At 36.6% G+C, this 17100-nt stretch overlaps 1 protein-coding gene across 9 annotated transcripts in view; it reads right to left on the bottom strand.

The window, feature by feature from the left end:
- Window positions 1–17100, bottom strand: part of LOC150091676 (uncharacterized) — a 480181-nt gene that overhangs the window by 83459 nt on the left and 379622 nt on the right. For all 9 annotated transcript variants that reach the window (XM_090376339.1, XM_090376320.1, XM_090376307.1 and 6 more), the window contains 2 exons: window positions 13542–13782; window positions 4962–5270 (listed from right to left, as the gene is read on the bottom strand). In XM_090376339.1, the coding sequence (XP_090232465.1) occupies window positions 4962–5270; window positions 13542–13782 (550 nt within the window). The remainder of the gene's footprint in view (window positions 1–4961; window positions 5271–13541; window positions 13783–17100) is intronic.

Here is a 17100-nt window from a genome sequence, read left to right as displayed (position 1 = left end):
TTTAACCAGTGCCTCCATTAATTTTCCTGGAACAGAAGTTAAACTCACAGGTCTATAATTACTTGTGTCAGCCTTTGATCCTCCTTTGTGAATTGGGGTCACATTTGCATATCTCCAGTCTATGGGTACCTCCCTTGAGTCCAAGGAAGCTCTCATAATTATGGCTAAGGGTTTGCTTACTTCCTTTGCTGCCTCCTTTAATATAACTGGATAGATCCCATCCACCCCAGGTGCCTTTCTTGTATTGATCTTCAACAATTTCTCCTCCACTTTACTCTCAGTTATTACAAGATTATCTAGCTTACTGCCAGAGTTGAATACACCTCTAGCATTCCTCTCGCTGAATAACTCCTCGTGTGTGAATGTCGATGCAAAATATTCATTCAGTTTGTTAGCTACCTGAGCAGGATCATCAACAGTTGACTCATCGATATCAAGTGGACCAATCTGATTCATCCCCTTCCTTCTAGAGTTTACATAAGTAAAGAACTCTTTGCTGTTTTTCTTTGCATCCCTTGCCAAAAATTTCTCGTAATCTGCCTTCGCCTGCCTAACCTCCTTTGTGACTTGGTTACGGACCAGCTTATATCTAATCATAGGCTTCTGTGTCACGTGTTAATTTATATGTATCCCATGCATTTTTCTTCTCTGCCATGTGTCTCATTAGTTCATCTGACATCCATTTAGGCCTAAACCTTGCACAATATTTCTTAGTTGGTATGTAAAGCCTAGTAGCTTCCAAGATAAGTTCTTTAAATGCTTCCCATTTTGAATTTTCTGTTTTTAACATCATCAGTTAATTCCACTTTGTAGGATATTGGCAGAAACATTTTTACCTGACACCATTCCATCTTGAATATAACATCATGTAAGTGGGTAAAAAAACTGGTGATATAAGTTTATAATTGCTAAAGAAATAGAGGGAGGGTGAGGTTCAGACCTCCAGGTACTCAAATATTCAAATTAGTTTAAAAATGATCATAAAAAGGAATATGCAATAACTGAATTCACAGAGGGAGGAAGATAGAAAGGTGATAAATTAGCATTAGCATTAGCATTAGTAGAGGCATTTGATGCAAGAAAGCAAGCTTATGCAACATCAGCCAAAAAAAAAAAAAAAAAAAACCCACTTCCACTTCACCCCTCTGTTCGTCCAAAATACCTGTCCAGCTGAGCCTTAAACTTATTTAGGCTATCAACCTCCACCACAAGGAATGGAAGTCTGTTCCACCAACCAACCACCCTCTGGCTGAAGGCAATTTCCGCACGTCTATCCTACATCTGTCTTTCCTCAATTTGAATTTATGCCCTCTCAGGTGATTTTTCTGAGCTAGAGGAAGAATCCCATCAGCATTGAGCATGCTTAAACCATTCAATGCTTTATACACCTCTATCAGATCACCTCGCTGGTGCCTAGTCTCCAGACACTTTATTTGCAAAACTTAAGCCTTTCTTCCATTCACTAATCTTGTTGCCCTTCTCTGTACTCATTCCAGCAGCTCTACATCCTTCTTGAAATGAGGCCTCCAGACCTGTATACAGTACTCTAGGTGTGGCCTGACCATTGCCTTATACAATGGAATAATCACCTCCTTATCCCTGCTGGAAAAATTCCTGTATATCATTGACAATACTCCATGAGCTACTCTTGCAGCCCGTCTGCACTGCTCAGAGAACTTCATATCTGCCTGCACAACCACCCCCAAGTCCCTTTCATTCTCTACCACTGTCAGTGTAGTACCACAGAGTTGATACGTTGCTCTGGGGTTGCTGTTTCCCATGTGTAGTACTTTACATTTGTCAATGTTAAACTTCATTTGCCACCTCTCAGCCCATCTGCTCAACCTTTCCAGATCCTGTTGCAGCAGCATAGTGTCAGTAGTGTCCTTGACAACCCTGCCAACCTTTGTATCATCTGCAAACTTGGACATTAAGCTTGATATACCATCATCAATATCATTTATAAATACAGAAAACAATAATGGACCCAACACTGAGCCCTGAGGGACTCCACTAATAACATTAGTCCACAATGAGCAGTGTCCATTGATTACCACTCTCTGTCTTCTCCCCCTCAACCACCCCTTTATCCATAGCAGCAAGCAATTTGCCTCCAATGTCACACTGCTCCAATTTGTGTAGCAGTCTTCCATGTGCAACAGTATCAAAAGCCTTTCTAAGATCCAAGTATATAATATCAAAATTATTCCCTGCATCCAGTTCTTTTGTGACTGCATAATAGTATCCAATCAAGTTGGTCAGGCAAGACTTCCCCTTAACAAAACCATGCTGTGTCTGAGCTATAAATGAAGTCTTGTCTAAATGATCCTGCAGTGCTTCTTTAACCAGTGCCTCCATTAATTTTCCTGGAACAGAAGTTAAGCTCACAGGTCTATAATTACTTGTGTCAGCCTTTGATCCTCCTTTGTGAATTGGGGTCACATTTGCACATTTCCAGTCTATGGGTACCTCCCCTGAGTCCAAGGAAGCTCTCATAATTATGGCTAAGGGTTTGCTTACTTCCTTTGCTGCCTCCTTTAATATAACTGGATAGATCCCATCCACCCCGGGTGCCTTTCTTGTGTTTATCTTCAACAGTTTCTCCTCCACTTTACTCTCAGTTATTTCAAGATTCTGTAGCTTACTGCTAGAGTTGAATACACCTCTGGCATTCCCCTTGCTGAATAACTCCTCATGTGTGAATGTCGATGCAAAATATTCATTTAGTTTGTTAGCTACCTGAGCAGGATCATCAAAAAGTTTACCCATCAATATCAAGTGGACCAATCTGATTCATCCCCTTCCTTCTAGAGTTTACATAAGTAAAGAACTCTTTGCTGTTTTTCTTTGCATCCCTTGCCAAGGATTTCTCGTAATCTGCCTTCGCCTGCCTAACCTCCTTTGTAACTTGGTTGCATATCATCTTGTATCTATCATAGGCTTCTGCGTCATGTGTTAATTTGTATGTATCCCATGCATTTTTCTTCTCTCATATGCCTCATTAGTTCATCTGACATCCATTTTGGCCTAAACCTTGAACAATATTTCTTAGTTGGTATGTAAAGCCTAGTAGCTTCCAAGATAAGTTCTTTGAATGCTTCCCATTTTGAATTTGCTGTTGGTAACATCATCAGTTGGTCTCACTGTATAGAATTTAAATACTGTCTCAGTCCATCGTAGTCGCCTTTACGGAAGCAATAACCCTTCCCTTTACCCCTAATGGTAGTTACCTCTTTGAGTAAATCCCACTTCAGCACATTGTGATCACTGCCACCTAGTGGTTCATTTATCTGCAGATTCTTAATGCATGAAGAATCACTGCTGATAATCAAATCAAGAGTATTACTCCCTCTAGTTGCCTCCCGAACATGCTGATGTAGAAAACAATCATCCAATAAATCCACAAAAGCCCTGCTAGTGTGTGAGTAACCAGCCCCCAAATTCCAGTCAATATCTGGGAAATTAAAATCTCCCATTATAAGACTCTCTGATTTACTGGCCCACTCTATTTCCCTGTACAGTTCCTTATTATACTCATCAGAGTCATTAGGCCTATAGCACACTCCTACTCTCAATTTTGATCTCCCAATGCTTATGTCACACCAAACTGACTCAACACTGCACTGTCCAGCGATGTCGACTGGCTTCACTTCCTTGGTTTTTATGTGTTTCTTAACTAATAGCATAACCCCTCCCCCCTTCCTATCCTGTCTATCCTTTCTGTAGACGTACTCCCCAAATTGCAGTTCTGCATTCCTTATATCTGTGTGACACCACGTCTCTGATATCCCAACAATATCTGCCTTTGATGTTTTGAGCAATACCTAATATTCATCAAATTTATTTACTAAACTCCTAGCATTGGTGTACACGCAAGTATACCTGCACCTGTTTCTATTCTTAGCTACCCTAACACAACCCATGTGTTTACTTGTACCACAATGGCTCCCAGCAGTCTCTGAAATACCATGCATCTTGTTTTTCAGGCTTCTGCTCATTCTAATAGAAGCAGTGCAAGAATCTCTTTCACCTCTGCCAGTGGCTACTGTCAATCTATTGGTCTTTGTCTCCCCACAAGCTAGCAGTTTTCCGACCCACCTAACACTGCCTCGATAGCATTAGCAAATATTCTTGCACCCTTTCTATTTAAGTGTATCCCATCCCTGTAGAAGCAATCTCTCCTGTTAACAAGTACAGTCCAGGCTGAAAAAAATTCTACCCCTTGAGAAAAATATCTTTTTCTTTGCCACAAGAAAAACTTGCACATATTATTTGAAAACTTTTATGCCACAAGATGATTTTTTATTGTATTAGCTTGAAAAAGACTCCTCAAAAACACCGTGGTATAACCATCTTTATTCAGTGGTGAAGAATTTTAATGGCAATGGTATCTATTAATCATAGCAACTTCAAAGGAGTTTAGAAATTTCTGAAAATTGATATTCAAATAAAATATCAGCAAAAAATGCAAATTTATTTATAATGCTATAATTCTGATAAAAGGAAGTCAAATACTGGAAAGAAACTTGTCAGGCAGTTATCTACAGTTGTAGTTATATCTAGCAAACTTCAACTTTAGAACTTCTTTTCTCCTACCTTGCTTTCTTCTTTTAACTTTTCCTTAAAATTCACACAGTTCAATTTTAATGAACAACTTTGCTTCAACAAGGGATGAAGATCTAAAGCAGTACATTAGCTTTGGTTTAGAAAACAAGATCACAGTGTAAAAATAAAAAAATTCAAAAACTGTAAAACAAAATAAAAAACACGTAATTTAAATTGAAATTATGTATATCTGATATCAAAGCTATAAATTAAAATTTCCATTTCTTATGCCATTTACTGTCTATCAATCATTTTATTAAAGTCTGAAATATATTCCAATATTAAAACATTTGGATGGGGGGATCCAAGAATGACTAATAAATTAAAAGAGTGAATTATTAGAAATGCATACTCACGTGCTTTGGAAGGAACAATACAGGATGCCCATTCCATACCAGAGCTGTGATCATATGATACAGTAGCTACTGCAAATTGAAAATTTGTATTTTCATCAGACAAGTTAAACACCACTTGATTCTGAGATGCATCCACCTGTTTCCAGTAAATAGGACCTTCACAACCAAATAACCATGGTTTCAGATTGGAGCACCAGAATATGGTGTAATTGGTGATGGGAAAATAATTTTTCTTGGGAGGCTTCCAAGATAACTCATAATGACCAGAACCATGAGCAACAGCTCTAATATCATGTGGGGTTGGAGGTACTGTAAATAGTATAACAGGATACATGTATTAAAAAAAAAAATATATATATATATATATATATTATTTTATTTTGAATATATATATATTGAAATACAGCAATACCCCACATAGCACTGATAATAGGTACCGAAACCGTTCCATGTTATGTGAAACCATGCTGATTCAGACATAATTATAATGAATTTTAATTGAATGAGTACCAGAGTAACAGTCTATAAACAAATTATAATAAATCTATAAAAAATTTGCGCTTGATAGCCAATTAAAAGGATTTGAAATAAAAAATATTGCAAAAATTTTATTAATGAAAAGGTAACATTATGTGAGATGAGAAAAAAATCTTTATTGTTTATTTAGGTATTTCAATAATAGTCTGGTGAAGTCATCTCTTCTTTTTCTCGGTGTACAAGTCTTTGTGGCATCGAATCCCATCTTGTAAAATTTTCCATATCTTGTTGCTACGTTCAACATCTGGATCTCCATTGATTATCACCTCACAGGCCATGTCAACTCCCAAAAACATTCTTTCTCCAATTCTTCTGTTGAAAATTCATTTGGTGCCACTTCAGTGTTATCCACTTTAGAATTGTTTTCCTCTTCTTCATATGTAGTTTGCTCGTCAAGTTCAAGGAGAGTTGCATCATCTAAGTCATTTGCAAGTGAGTCAGAATGGGCAAAACATGCTGCCAAACAGAACGCATGTTGTTGGCAGTGATTTCTAGCCAAGATGCAAATATATTTTCGATCATATTTAAAGGGGTAAAATATAAATTGTGAAATGAAAAGTTTGAAAAGCTATCATGTCGTCTCATCAGGATGCAATTAAGAATACTGAACACTGTTGCACGTTGCTGCTGACTGCCTGAGGGGAGCTATTGGCACATGTGCATGTGAGTCAATAGTTGGCACTGCAGCATATATGTACGCATACCTAGACTATGACAATGCAGCATATATGTACGCATACCTAGACTATGACAATGCAGCATATATGTAGAGTACGTGTCTAGGTTATTGAATGAGTTTTAATATGTATAGTAAATTTTTGACTTCAACTGAATTGAAAACCGTGTTATAGTGAAACCCGTGCTGTTTGAAGCCATGCTAAGTGAAGTATTGCTGTATATATATATATATATATATATATTTCATTGAGTTTTAAAATAAACATTACTTTTTATCTACTAGTTACATGTTCATATTTATACATACATAAACCACGATTTTAAGGCTAAAAGCCTCAAACAGCAGGTGGTAGATGACTCATCAACCGGTGCAATACCACCACTTTGCTTATTGGAGGCTTGACGTGGTGAAACCCATGTTTAGTCTCTAGAGCAAAGTTTCCGGCAAACCCCCCCCCCCCCCCCCCCCATACTTCTCTTTCAACCCATGCACGGTACTAAGTACTATAGGTTTTGATACCTTTCATGTTTGGGGTTTTCATAAAAAAAAAAAAAAAAAAAAAAACTACGGAAAGATTCAATAAATGGACAAGTTTGTGCATGGCATCACGTTAGTACATAGTGAACCACTGAAGTAGGTAAAATGGCATCATTTTTATTATATCTCATATTGTGAATGTCTATACAATGTGTTCCCTTATATTCTTATAATTCATAACTGGAATGTCACTTAGAATTAGCATTAGAAGAGGCATATGATACAAGAAAGCAAGCTTATACAGCATCAACCAAAAAAAAAAAACCCTTCCTATTTTAATCCATTCTTCCTTGAATTTATTTAAGCTATCATCTTTCACAATGACAGATGGAAGTGTGTTTCAGCAATATCACCCACTGGCTAAAGGCAAATTTTCGCACATCTATTCTACAACTGTCTTTCCTCAACTTGAATTTATACCCCCTCAGATGTGCAATCTGAGCAGGAGGAAGAATCCCATCAGCACTGAATTTGCTCAAACCATTCAAGGCTTTATAAACCTCGATCAGATCACCTCGAAGGTGCCTAGTCTCCACACATTGCAATTTGCAGAATTTAAGTCATTCTTGGCAAGTGTACCCCTTTTGGTGCCACTTCAGTGTTATCCACTTCAGAATTGTTTTCCTCTTCTTCATATGTAGTTTGCTCGTCAAGTTCAAGGAGAGTTGCATTATATAAGTCATTTGCAAGTGAGTCAGAGTAGCTTCCAAGATTAATTCCTTGAATGCTTCCAATTTAAAATTCCCATCACCATCCCATCATCTCGCCCTTCTCTGTACTCATGCCAGTAGCTCTACATCCTTCCTAAAATGAGGCCTCCAGATCTGTTAACCGTGTTATAGTGAAACCCGTGCTGTTTGAAGCCATGCTAAGTGAAGTATTGCTGTATATGCAATATATATACAGCAATATATATTGCTGTATATATATATATATATATATATATATATATATATATATATATATATATTTTGCACTTCTCAGAAAACTTCATATCTGACTGCTAAATTACTCTGAGGTCTCTTTCATTCTCCACTTCCCTGAGTGTAGTACCACACAGTTGGTAGGTTACTCTGGGATTACAACTACCCATATGTAATACTTTGCATTTGTCAATGTTAAACTTCAGTTGCCACCTCTCAGCCAATCTGCCCAACTTTTCTAGATACTGTTTCAGTATGGTGCTATCATTACTGTCATTAATAATCCGCCAACCTTCGTATCATCTTCAAACTTGGATATTAAGCCTGGTATAACTTCATCAATATCATTGATAAATATAGAAAACAACAATGGGCCCAACATTAAACCCTGGAGGATTCCACTAATAGTTAGTCCATGAAGAGCAGTGTCCATTGATTACCACTCTGTCTTCTCCCACTCAACCATCCTTTTATCCATAGCAGCAACTTGCCCTTAATGCCGTACTGCTCCAATTTATACAGCAGTCTTCCATGCACAACAGTATCAAAACCTTTCCTGAAATCCAAGTATAAGATATCAAAATTATTTTTTGCATCCAGTTCCTTTGTGACCACATCATAGTATCCAATCAAATTGGTCCCACAAGACTAAAATGAGGCCTCCAGATCTGTATGCAGTATTCAAAGTGTGGCCTGAACATTGCCTTATACAAACCATAATATGTCTGAACTATAACTGCAGTCTTGTCTAGATGATTCTGCAATGCTTCTTTAACCAGTGATTCCATAATTTTCCCCTGGAACAGAAGTTAAAATAACAGGTCTGTAATTACTCGTGTCACCCTTTGAGAACAGGGAATACATTTGTACATCTGCAGTATGTGGGGTCCTCTCCTGAATCTAAGGATGCTGTCATAATTATAGGCAATGCTTTGCTTACTTATTTTGCTGCTTCCTTTAATATAACTGGATCGATCCCATCCACCGAGGTGCCTTTTATGTTTAACTTCAACAATTTCTCCTCCACTTTGCTCTCAGTTATTACAAATCCTTTAGCTTCTTGTTAGAGTTTGATGAATTTTTGGCATTCCCCTCCCTAAATAACTCCTCATATGTGAATGTAGATGCAAAATACTCATTCAGTTCATCAGCTACCTGAGCAGGATCATCAACAGCCAAACCATTGATATCAAGTGGACCAATCTGATTTATACTCTTCCTTCTAGAGTTTGCATAAGTAAAGAAGTCTTTGCTGTTTTTCTTTGCGTCCTTTGCCAAATATTTCTCATAGTTTGCCTATGCTTGTCTAACCTCTTTTGAGACTTGTTTACAGACTAGCTTATATCTACCATAAGCTTCTGTGTCACCTGATACTTTATATGCATCCCATGCATTTTTCTTCTCTCCTATGAGTAGTTCATCTGACATTCATTTAAGCCTGAACCTTGAACAGTATTCTTAGTTTGTATGAAAAGCCTAGTAGCTTCCAAGATTAATTCCATGAATGCTTCCAAGATTAATTCCATGAATGCTTCCAATTTAGAATTTGCTGTTGGTAACATCATCAGTTGGTCCAACTGTATAGAATTTACAAACTGTCTGAGACTACTGTAGTCACCTTTATGAAAGCAAAACCCCTTCCCTTTACCACTGATGGTAATTACATCTTTAAGTAAATCCCACATCAGTACACTGTGATCACTGCAACCAAATGGTTCCTTTATCTGCAGATTCTTAGTACAATATCAAGTAATACAATAATCAAGGAAACTCATTGTGAAGTCATTCACAATATGAAATATAACAAAAATGATGCCATTTCATCTACTTCGGTAGTTCACTATGTACAAACATGATGCAATGCACAAACTTGTCTGTTTAGTGAACCTATCAGACCTTTAGCCCTAAAACCTCTTAGTCTATACTACTACACACCATCTGGCTTCCCTCATATTGTGGAATAATACTTCATAACTGGGTTGTCACTTATTGCAACACCAGGATACCTACCGGCCCACTGACGAGAGGCCATAAAATCATAAAACAGTGCCATTTGGGTGGTAGTATCTGCTGAGAATAAGTAATATTAGTCTTCTCCACTGGTGAAGCATTGCTTATTCAGTAATACAATATCATGGCAACTTGTTGTGACGTACAGTAATTGACAATATGAGATATAACAAAAATGATGCAATGTACAAACTTTGTCTGTTTATATATAGACATTAAATGGTAAGAAAAAAATTGTTTTTTTGCTTTTTTTTTATGGAAAGGTATGTAATATATGATGCAAAGTATTTTCTGTAATATATGCAGTGATACAGTTGGCTACTGTAGAAAATACCACTGGCTGCTATAGAGAAATAAAAAAAAAGGACTGGATGTGAAGCATATCATTCAAGAATAGAGAACATGCAGGTTGTCTCATCTAATTATTTTTGTTATATCTTTGAAAAATTACATTTTTTTTCTTTAAGACTTATTAAAAAACTTTCTGCATTACAGTTGTTATAAAATAAAAATAAACAGCTATTGCAGCAAAAATACATTATAGAATAATTCATTCTACTGACATATGCAATAAAAATAATACAGGAAAATACATGCTAACCAGTAATTGCAAATATGGCAAAAATTCCATTATAAGGAACATCTTGGGAGCATATAAATCAATTTCAATTTGTTAAACCAAAATTTCATTATAATGAATATAATTCAAACTTATTTCAAAAGAACCATTATTTGTTGAAATAAGTTCTGCTGCACTTTCTAACATATTAAGTGATATGTTAGAAAGTAATTAATCATGTTATTATCATGTTAGTATATATAATTATGTTAGTATTGTATGTTATATTATATAATTATGTTATTATTATATAATTAATCATGTTATCATTATGTTAGAAAGTAATTAATCAGTAATTTAGAGATTACTGAGCTCCATTATTTGTTGAAATAAATTCTGCTGCGCTTTCTAACATATCAGTGTAGTAATTTCTGCTTTACTTAACTTAAATATCAATTTTAGAATCAAAGAATACGTAAATAAAATTACAAAAAATATATTATAAAAATAAAAATATTTGTACAGAAGTTATCATTTTGAAAGCATATTTTATTTATTATAAAATGGAGCTCAGTAATCTCTTGCCAATGCCACAGATTTAAGACAACATGATTTTTTTTTTCATGTACATGTCTAGTTTCCTGAAATAAAGAAACATGACAGTTATTGCTACTGCGTCCCTGTAGATCATGGAAGAGGAGGAGGAGGTTATTACGTATTGCACAGAGGGATGGAATTTGTTTACATTCTACCCTCTTAATGATGCACTTGGCAGTACCATATGGTACTGCCAAGTGCATCATTAATGAATGTGGATGTGTCACTGTCTCACTAGCTTTTTATGTATTTAACTTATATTTATTTATTTTCTTGAGATGTATTTTGGACTTTCTTTTGTAACACTTTGAAACTCACCATGTTTATTGTAAACTAACATTTATTTTTTTTCCTTGTTATGTCCTCTAAATGTTCAACAAGTGCTGAAAGTGAATGTGTGAAAAGAGAAAGGAAAGTAGTGACACTTGAACAGAAGAAGGAAGTTCTTCACAGACATCATCATTTTTATGTTACATACATAGAAAATTAAGTTTACTGAGTTTTTTGATATATTTCTTTGGCATACCTAACCCGCTTAATTTCTGTGGGATTTTGGGCTTGCCAAACATGGTATTTATCTCCCATGGTTAGAAGGGGATTCCTGCACTGCATAAAACTTTACAAACCACATAATCAAAAATAGGGTTCAACAGATATAACATCATTAATACCTCAATTGTTGTTTTTATGTTTAACTTTTTTTTTTTTTTTGTGCATTAATTCTGAAAATTCAAATTTAGTGCAATCGAAAGTGTGTTAGTTCAGATCTCACTACAGTTAAATAAGGTTACTAATTCTATGCTTTATTCTGCCCTCCTCCAATTGAATGAGTGAACTGCTTACTAGAATGTTTCTAGCACAGTCTTGAAATCATAAAAACAACATGCATTATTCATTATGGCAATTATGCTTTTTGTGTTCTTTAATTTGAGCTTTTTTCCCCTTTTTTTTTTTTTTTTTTTTTCATCTTATCTAGAGAGGATAAAAGAGAAAAGTAACTACTAGTATATAAATTTATCATCTCAAAAATACTGTATTACACATCTCTCTCTCTCTCTAGTAACAAGGTATACAGTATCATTTCATACTGCAGAGAAACGAAAAAAAAAAAAAAAATTAAAATTAAAAGTAATGAAGTTGAAATATAATCATACAAAAATGTGGAAATGATGAGTGTTATACTCAATTCTTTTGGATGAAAGCTGTTTATATAGCATCCTAATAAAACCCTCCTATTCTTCCTATGGGTATTTAATAGGGTTTCTGGATTCAGAGCTGGCCAATCCAACTTTTTGACATCACTGTCCATAAAACAGTCCTACATGACTCTGACCCTTACTGCATAACATGAAGCATTATCATAATGTTACCAACAGAGACCATTTCTACAGTACTGCCAGAGTGTACATAGCACACAATTGCCAAAAACATTCAAGTAGATAGTTAGGTCACGACTTAATGGCACCAAGCATCACCAGTGGATCAAATTCAGATCAGCTGAAACAGCCCCATATCATCAGATCACCTCAATCAAACTGGTTAAGATGATACAGTCAAACAAGAAAGGCTCTCTACAGGAAACCTCCACACTCAAAACATCAAATCAAAACACTGTGTAGTGCGATGTCACCACAAAATACCTTCTATTACTGCAGAGTCCATGAATGTCAGAAATGACACCATGCCACATCAACCCAAGGTAATGCAGCTCCTTATGAATGGTGGATATTCCTGTGTCTCTTGGATAAATTCCATGTAATGTTTTTCACAGAATACGTGCATAATGCACAAACTACCCTCTCTGTGGTCGTCAAACCTGTTCTTTGAGCTTGTGAGGCTTCCAGCCCTTTTTTACATTAGGATAGCACCCATGTCTCCCATCTTTGAATATTTTAAATATATCTGCCACAGTGAATTTTGAGAGGTTCAGACGAGTCTCAATTTCACACATAGAAATGTTGCCAATGTGCCTTCCAAATGCCATCCCATGTTGAAACTATTGTCCTTTATTGATGGTATCCTACCCTCCCTGCCTCCCCCATACTTCGCTTGGTGGGGCTTGCCCCCACTGACCTCTTTGGGGATGCCTACTCTATCATCCCCATCCTTCTACCTGTTTCCCCCAATCTTCTGTCACCTCCCCACTCTAACTAAACTGACCGAGTACATCCCCTTAACAATGCCGCCAAATTCTAATCAATATCTAAATTCAACCACTGTCTCAAAAATCTCTTTTGGCCTTTCCAAATTCCAGTGAATAAGTTCAACCCCCCTTTTTTTTATAAAATAGGCCTTGTCACTGAAATCCTTGGAAATTAGGTGGCAGAGCCTGCCAGAGTACTTAAATAATCTACTGGGTGCCTGACCTGCCTCCTCGTGGCAAAGTGTGGGCAATGGTGAGTCCCAATAGGGGCCCAATGGCTAAATGGTCAGAGAAACAACAGAACATAACACTACACAACATTCCACTCCCTGTCAGACAATTAACCCACTTTATAGTTTACACTAATGTACTGCTGCTACTGCACAGGAATAGCTACAAGATTTATACTGGCATGTGTGGATCAATGTGCATGTGCACAGTGACTTCTGGCACAAATATACAACACTTGTATTTGTGGAGGAGTGTCACAATACTTTTAGCGATATAGTACATCCTGACAAAACAATGAACTTTAAAAATATATTATAACTGTCATAAATTTTTCAATTAAGCACAAGATAGATATAATACTTACTATTCTCTGATCTATCTACAACAAGAGAAGAAAAGTTCTTGGAACGTCCAATAACATTAGATGGCCAGATTCTAAAAAAGTATGCAGAAGTAGCCTGTAAATTCTGAAAAGTAGCAAACCTTCCTGAAACAGAATGTAATCCATACTGTAAATCATCTGAATCATTCTCTGTACTGTTGATACTTCCGTAGATAACAACATAGTGAAAATCTTTCCCATTCTGATGCTCCGCAGGAACAGGCTAAAAACAATCATGCAATAAATTTCCAAACCACATATAAAAATAAAGTACCATATTTTCCTTAAATAATGAAAATCTGATTTGAAGTACAATGTATTATTACAAAGTAGTGAAACAGTATATCAGTAGCATGCCAATTAACACACCAAGGATCTAGCATATCAATTTCCTTGGGAATCACATTATAATACTAATAATACTGGAGAACAAGGATGATGACTGAGTGTCAACATTATTCAAACTCTGTTAAGTAGGTGTGTTATTACTTAAAAATTGTTTTTCTCAAATTTTTGTTTAAAAGTAGTAATGAAGTTATTATTTGTGTTTATTTGATAGAGTATGAGAAACTGTTTCTTACTTGGCCTCTGAAATTACTCAAAAATGAGTAAATGAGTGGGAGAATAAGAGGGAATTCTATGACTACTGTCAGTGGTAATCACATTGACATTTCACATTCCATTTTGTAGTTGCACAAGAGTAAAAATATTTCTAATTAATATTAAAAGTGTTTTTACTAAGGCTATAAATTAAGTTTATAACTATGAATGTAAACAAACGACTTTGTGTATTTTTGGTGCAAAGAGTGTGAACAAATTAAGCATGAACTCAGCGTTCTCATGAGGGTACTTATGAGAAGCTGAAGAATGGGGGATGCCCTTAAAGGAATTAAAATGGAAGGCCCATCAATCTCTCAGCTGCCCACCTCAGCACCAGAGCTTACTCATGCATTGGACAACAAGCTGACAACCCCAAAGACAGAATGCACTGGTTCCACAGAAGATAGCTATTGTTAGTGACTCTATTATCAGGAAAACAGGAAATATTTTGCACATAAAGGTTAGACAGAATGCACAAAGATGATGATGATGCTCTACAATAGATAGAATACATAAAGATGATATTGTAGAGTAGTTATCTTTTAAGGGCACGTGGCACCTCCGTAGCCAGGTGGGCAGGAGCAGCAGTGCATAGCACACGCTTCTTGATTAGACTGGGGTTCGAGCCAGTGACCACCGCATATCCCTGGAGCAATATGGCCTTAGTTGCTAATGCTCCTAAAAACCAAATAACAAACAAGCAAACAATAAGGGCAAGTACATTTACCAATATGTTAGTGTACGTTGGTACTAATGACATTAAGAGTAGAAGATCAGAGGATTTACTTAACAAGTACAGGACAAAAGTTACAAGTCAGGAATAAATTTGAAAGTTTCTGCAGTCCTGCCCAGACACAATAGAAGGGAGTACATAACAAGACCCTTGTCAATCAATTTGACCCTGGAGAGACTTTGCAAGGCTCGTGGGGTAAAACTTTTCTCAGCCTGGTCTGTGCTTGTTGATAAGGGAGACAGTTTTTACAAAGATGGGATACACTTAAATAGAATGGGTGCAAGAATATTTGTCGATGCTTTTGAGGCAGTGTTGGGTGGGTCAGAAAACTGCTAGCTTGGGGAGAGGATACACAGACTAAAAGATTTACAGAAGCTGTAGGCAGAGGAGAAACTGATTCTTCTCTTGCTATATGTACTAATAGAAGCAGTTGCATGTGCACGTTTTTTTTTTAAAGTTGCTATTTTTTTAAATATAAATTAAAAAATTCACTACAACTGCTATATGTACTAATAGAAGCAGTACATATAGCAGCCAGGAAAATAAGGTGTGGGGGACTATATAAGGAATGTCAGTGGCCCTCATAGGGGACACAGTTACATGGGACATAATAGGGCTACTAGGAGCAAAATCAAGTACACACATATTTGCTTGTATGCTAATGCAAATAAATTTGAGGAATTTTAAGTACTGTTCAGGTTATCAAACGTGCACATTCTTGGAATACATAAAAATGGTGCCAATCAGATATAGGGAATGCAGAATTTGAATACAGAATGTACAATTTATTGCAAGGACATGCAGGACAGCAGGTGGGGGATATGGGTATACTCATGGTTAAGAAGCACACAGATTCTAAGGCAGTGCACCCAGATATAGATGGACAATGCAATTTTAAGTCAGTTTAATGCGACATAAACTCTGGAAAATCAAAAATGAGGGTAAAGTATGCTATAGGCCAAATGACTATGATGATTACAATGAAGAGTTATACAGACAAATAGAGTAGGCCCGTACATCAGAATGCCATATAATGTTTGTTGTTTGTTTGTTTGTTGTTTGGTTTTTAGGGGCATTAGCAACTAAGGCCATATTGCTCCGTGAATATGCAGTGGTCATTCCCTGACCTTTCCGCATCCTCCGTATTTGGTGGTGACGGGCTCGAACCCCGGTCCAATCAAGAAACGTGTGCTGCGCACTGCTGCTCCTTCCCACCTGGCTACGGAGGCGCCTTGTCATATAATGAGGAAATTCTTTCTACATCAGCAGATTAGAGAGGCAACAAGGGAAAGAAATACTCTTGATCTGATATCAGCAATGCCTCTTCGTGCATTAAAAATACAGTGGTACCTTGGTTTGCAAGCATAATTCATTCCGGAAACGTGCTTGTAGTCCAAAGCACTCATATATCATAGCCAATTTCCACATAAGAAATAATGGAAACCCAAATGATTTGTTCCAAAACTCAAAAATATTCATATAAAAACGATTAATACAAAATAGATATATACCTTTTTATATTTTTAATATTTAAATTTAATATACATAAAGCAATCGAATTTATTAATTATTGGGTAGGACGACTTTCACTGTCACTAACGGAATCACTGCTATCTGTTGACTCTTTCTTTTTGTGCGACTTTAACAAGGAACTTATCCAATGACACTTGCTTTTGCCTCCTTTTGAAGATTTCACGGATATATGACATTGCCTTGTTATTAAACAGATTCATCGCTCGCACTGCCATAGCCTTACTCGGGTGGTGCTTTTCTACAAAATTTTGCACTGTTTTCCACATTTTACACACCTCCCAAATCTCATTTGAAGAGAGGGATATCTCCGTTTTGTTTCTCCTCCTCCTCAGACAAGATCTCCTCCATAACCTCTTGCTGTTGCTTGCGATACAGATCCATCAGTTCGCCTGTGGTAAACTCTTGGCTATGATCCTTCTACAGCTCTTGAATGTCGTCCTTATTCACCTCCAGTCCCATGGTCTTCCCCAAGGACACAATTTCATCGACAACTGGCAGCTCCTGTTCACGAGCAAACCCCTTAACGAATCAGACCACAGTTTTTTCCAAGTAGAATTGAGGGTTCTCTTGGTGACCCCATCCAAGGCTTTATCGATGATGTTGAGGCAGTTTACGATGTGGAAATGATTTTTCCAAAACTGTCGGAGGGTAAGGTTAGTTCCTTTGGTCACCTCG

Source organism: Mastigoproctus giganteus, chromosome 1 (assembly GCF_048544385.1).
Source record: "Mastigoproctus giganteus isolate SK-2022 chromosome 1, ASM4854438v1, whole genome shotgun sequence".
Classification (NCBI taxonomy): domain Eukaryota; kingdom Metazoa; phylum Arthropoda; class Arachnida; order Uropygi; family Thelyphonidae; genus Mastigoproctus; species Mastigoproctus giganteus.
This window is presented reverse-complemented; position numbering and strand designations above follow the sequence as displayed.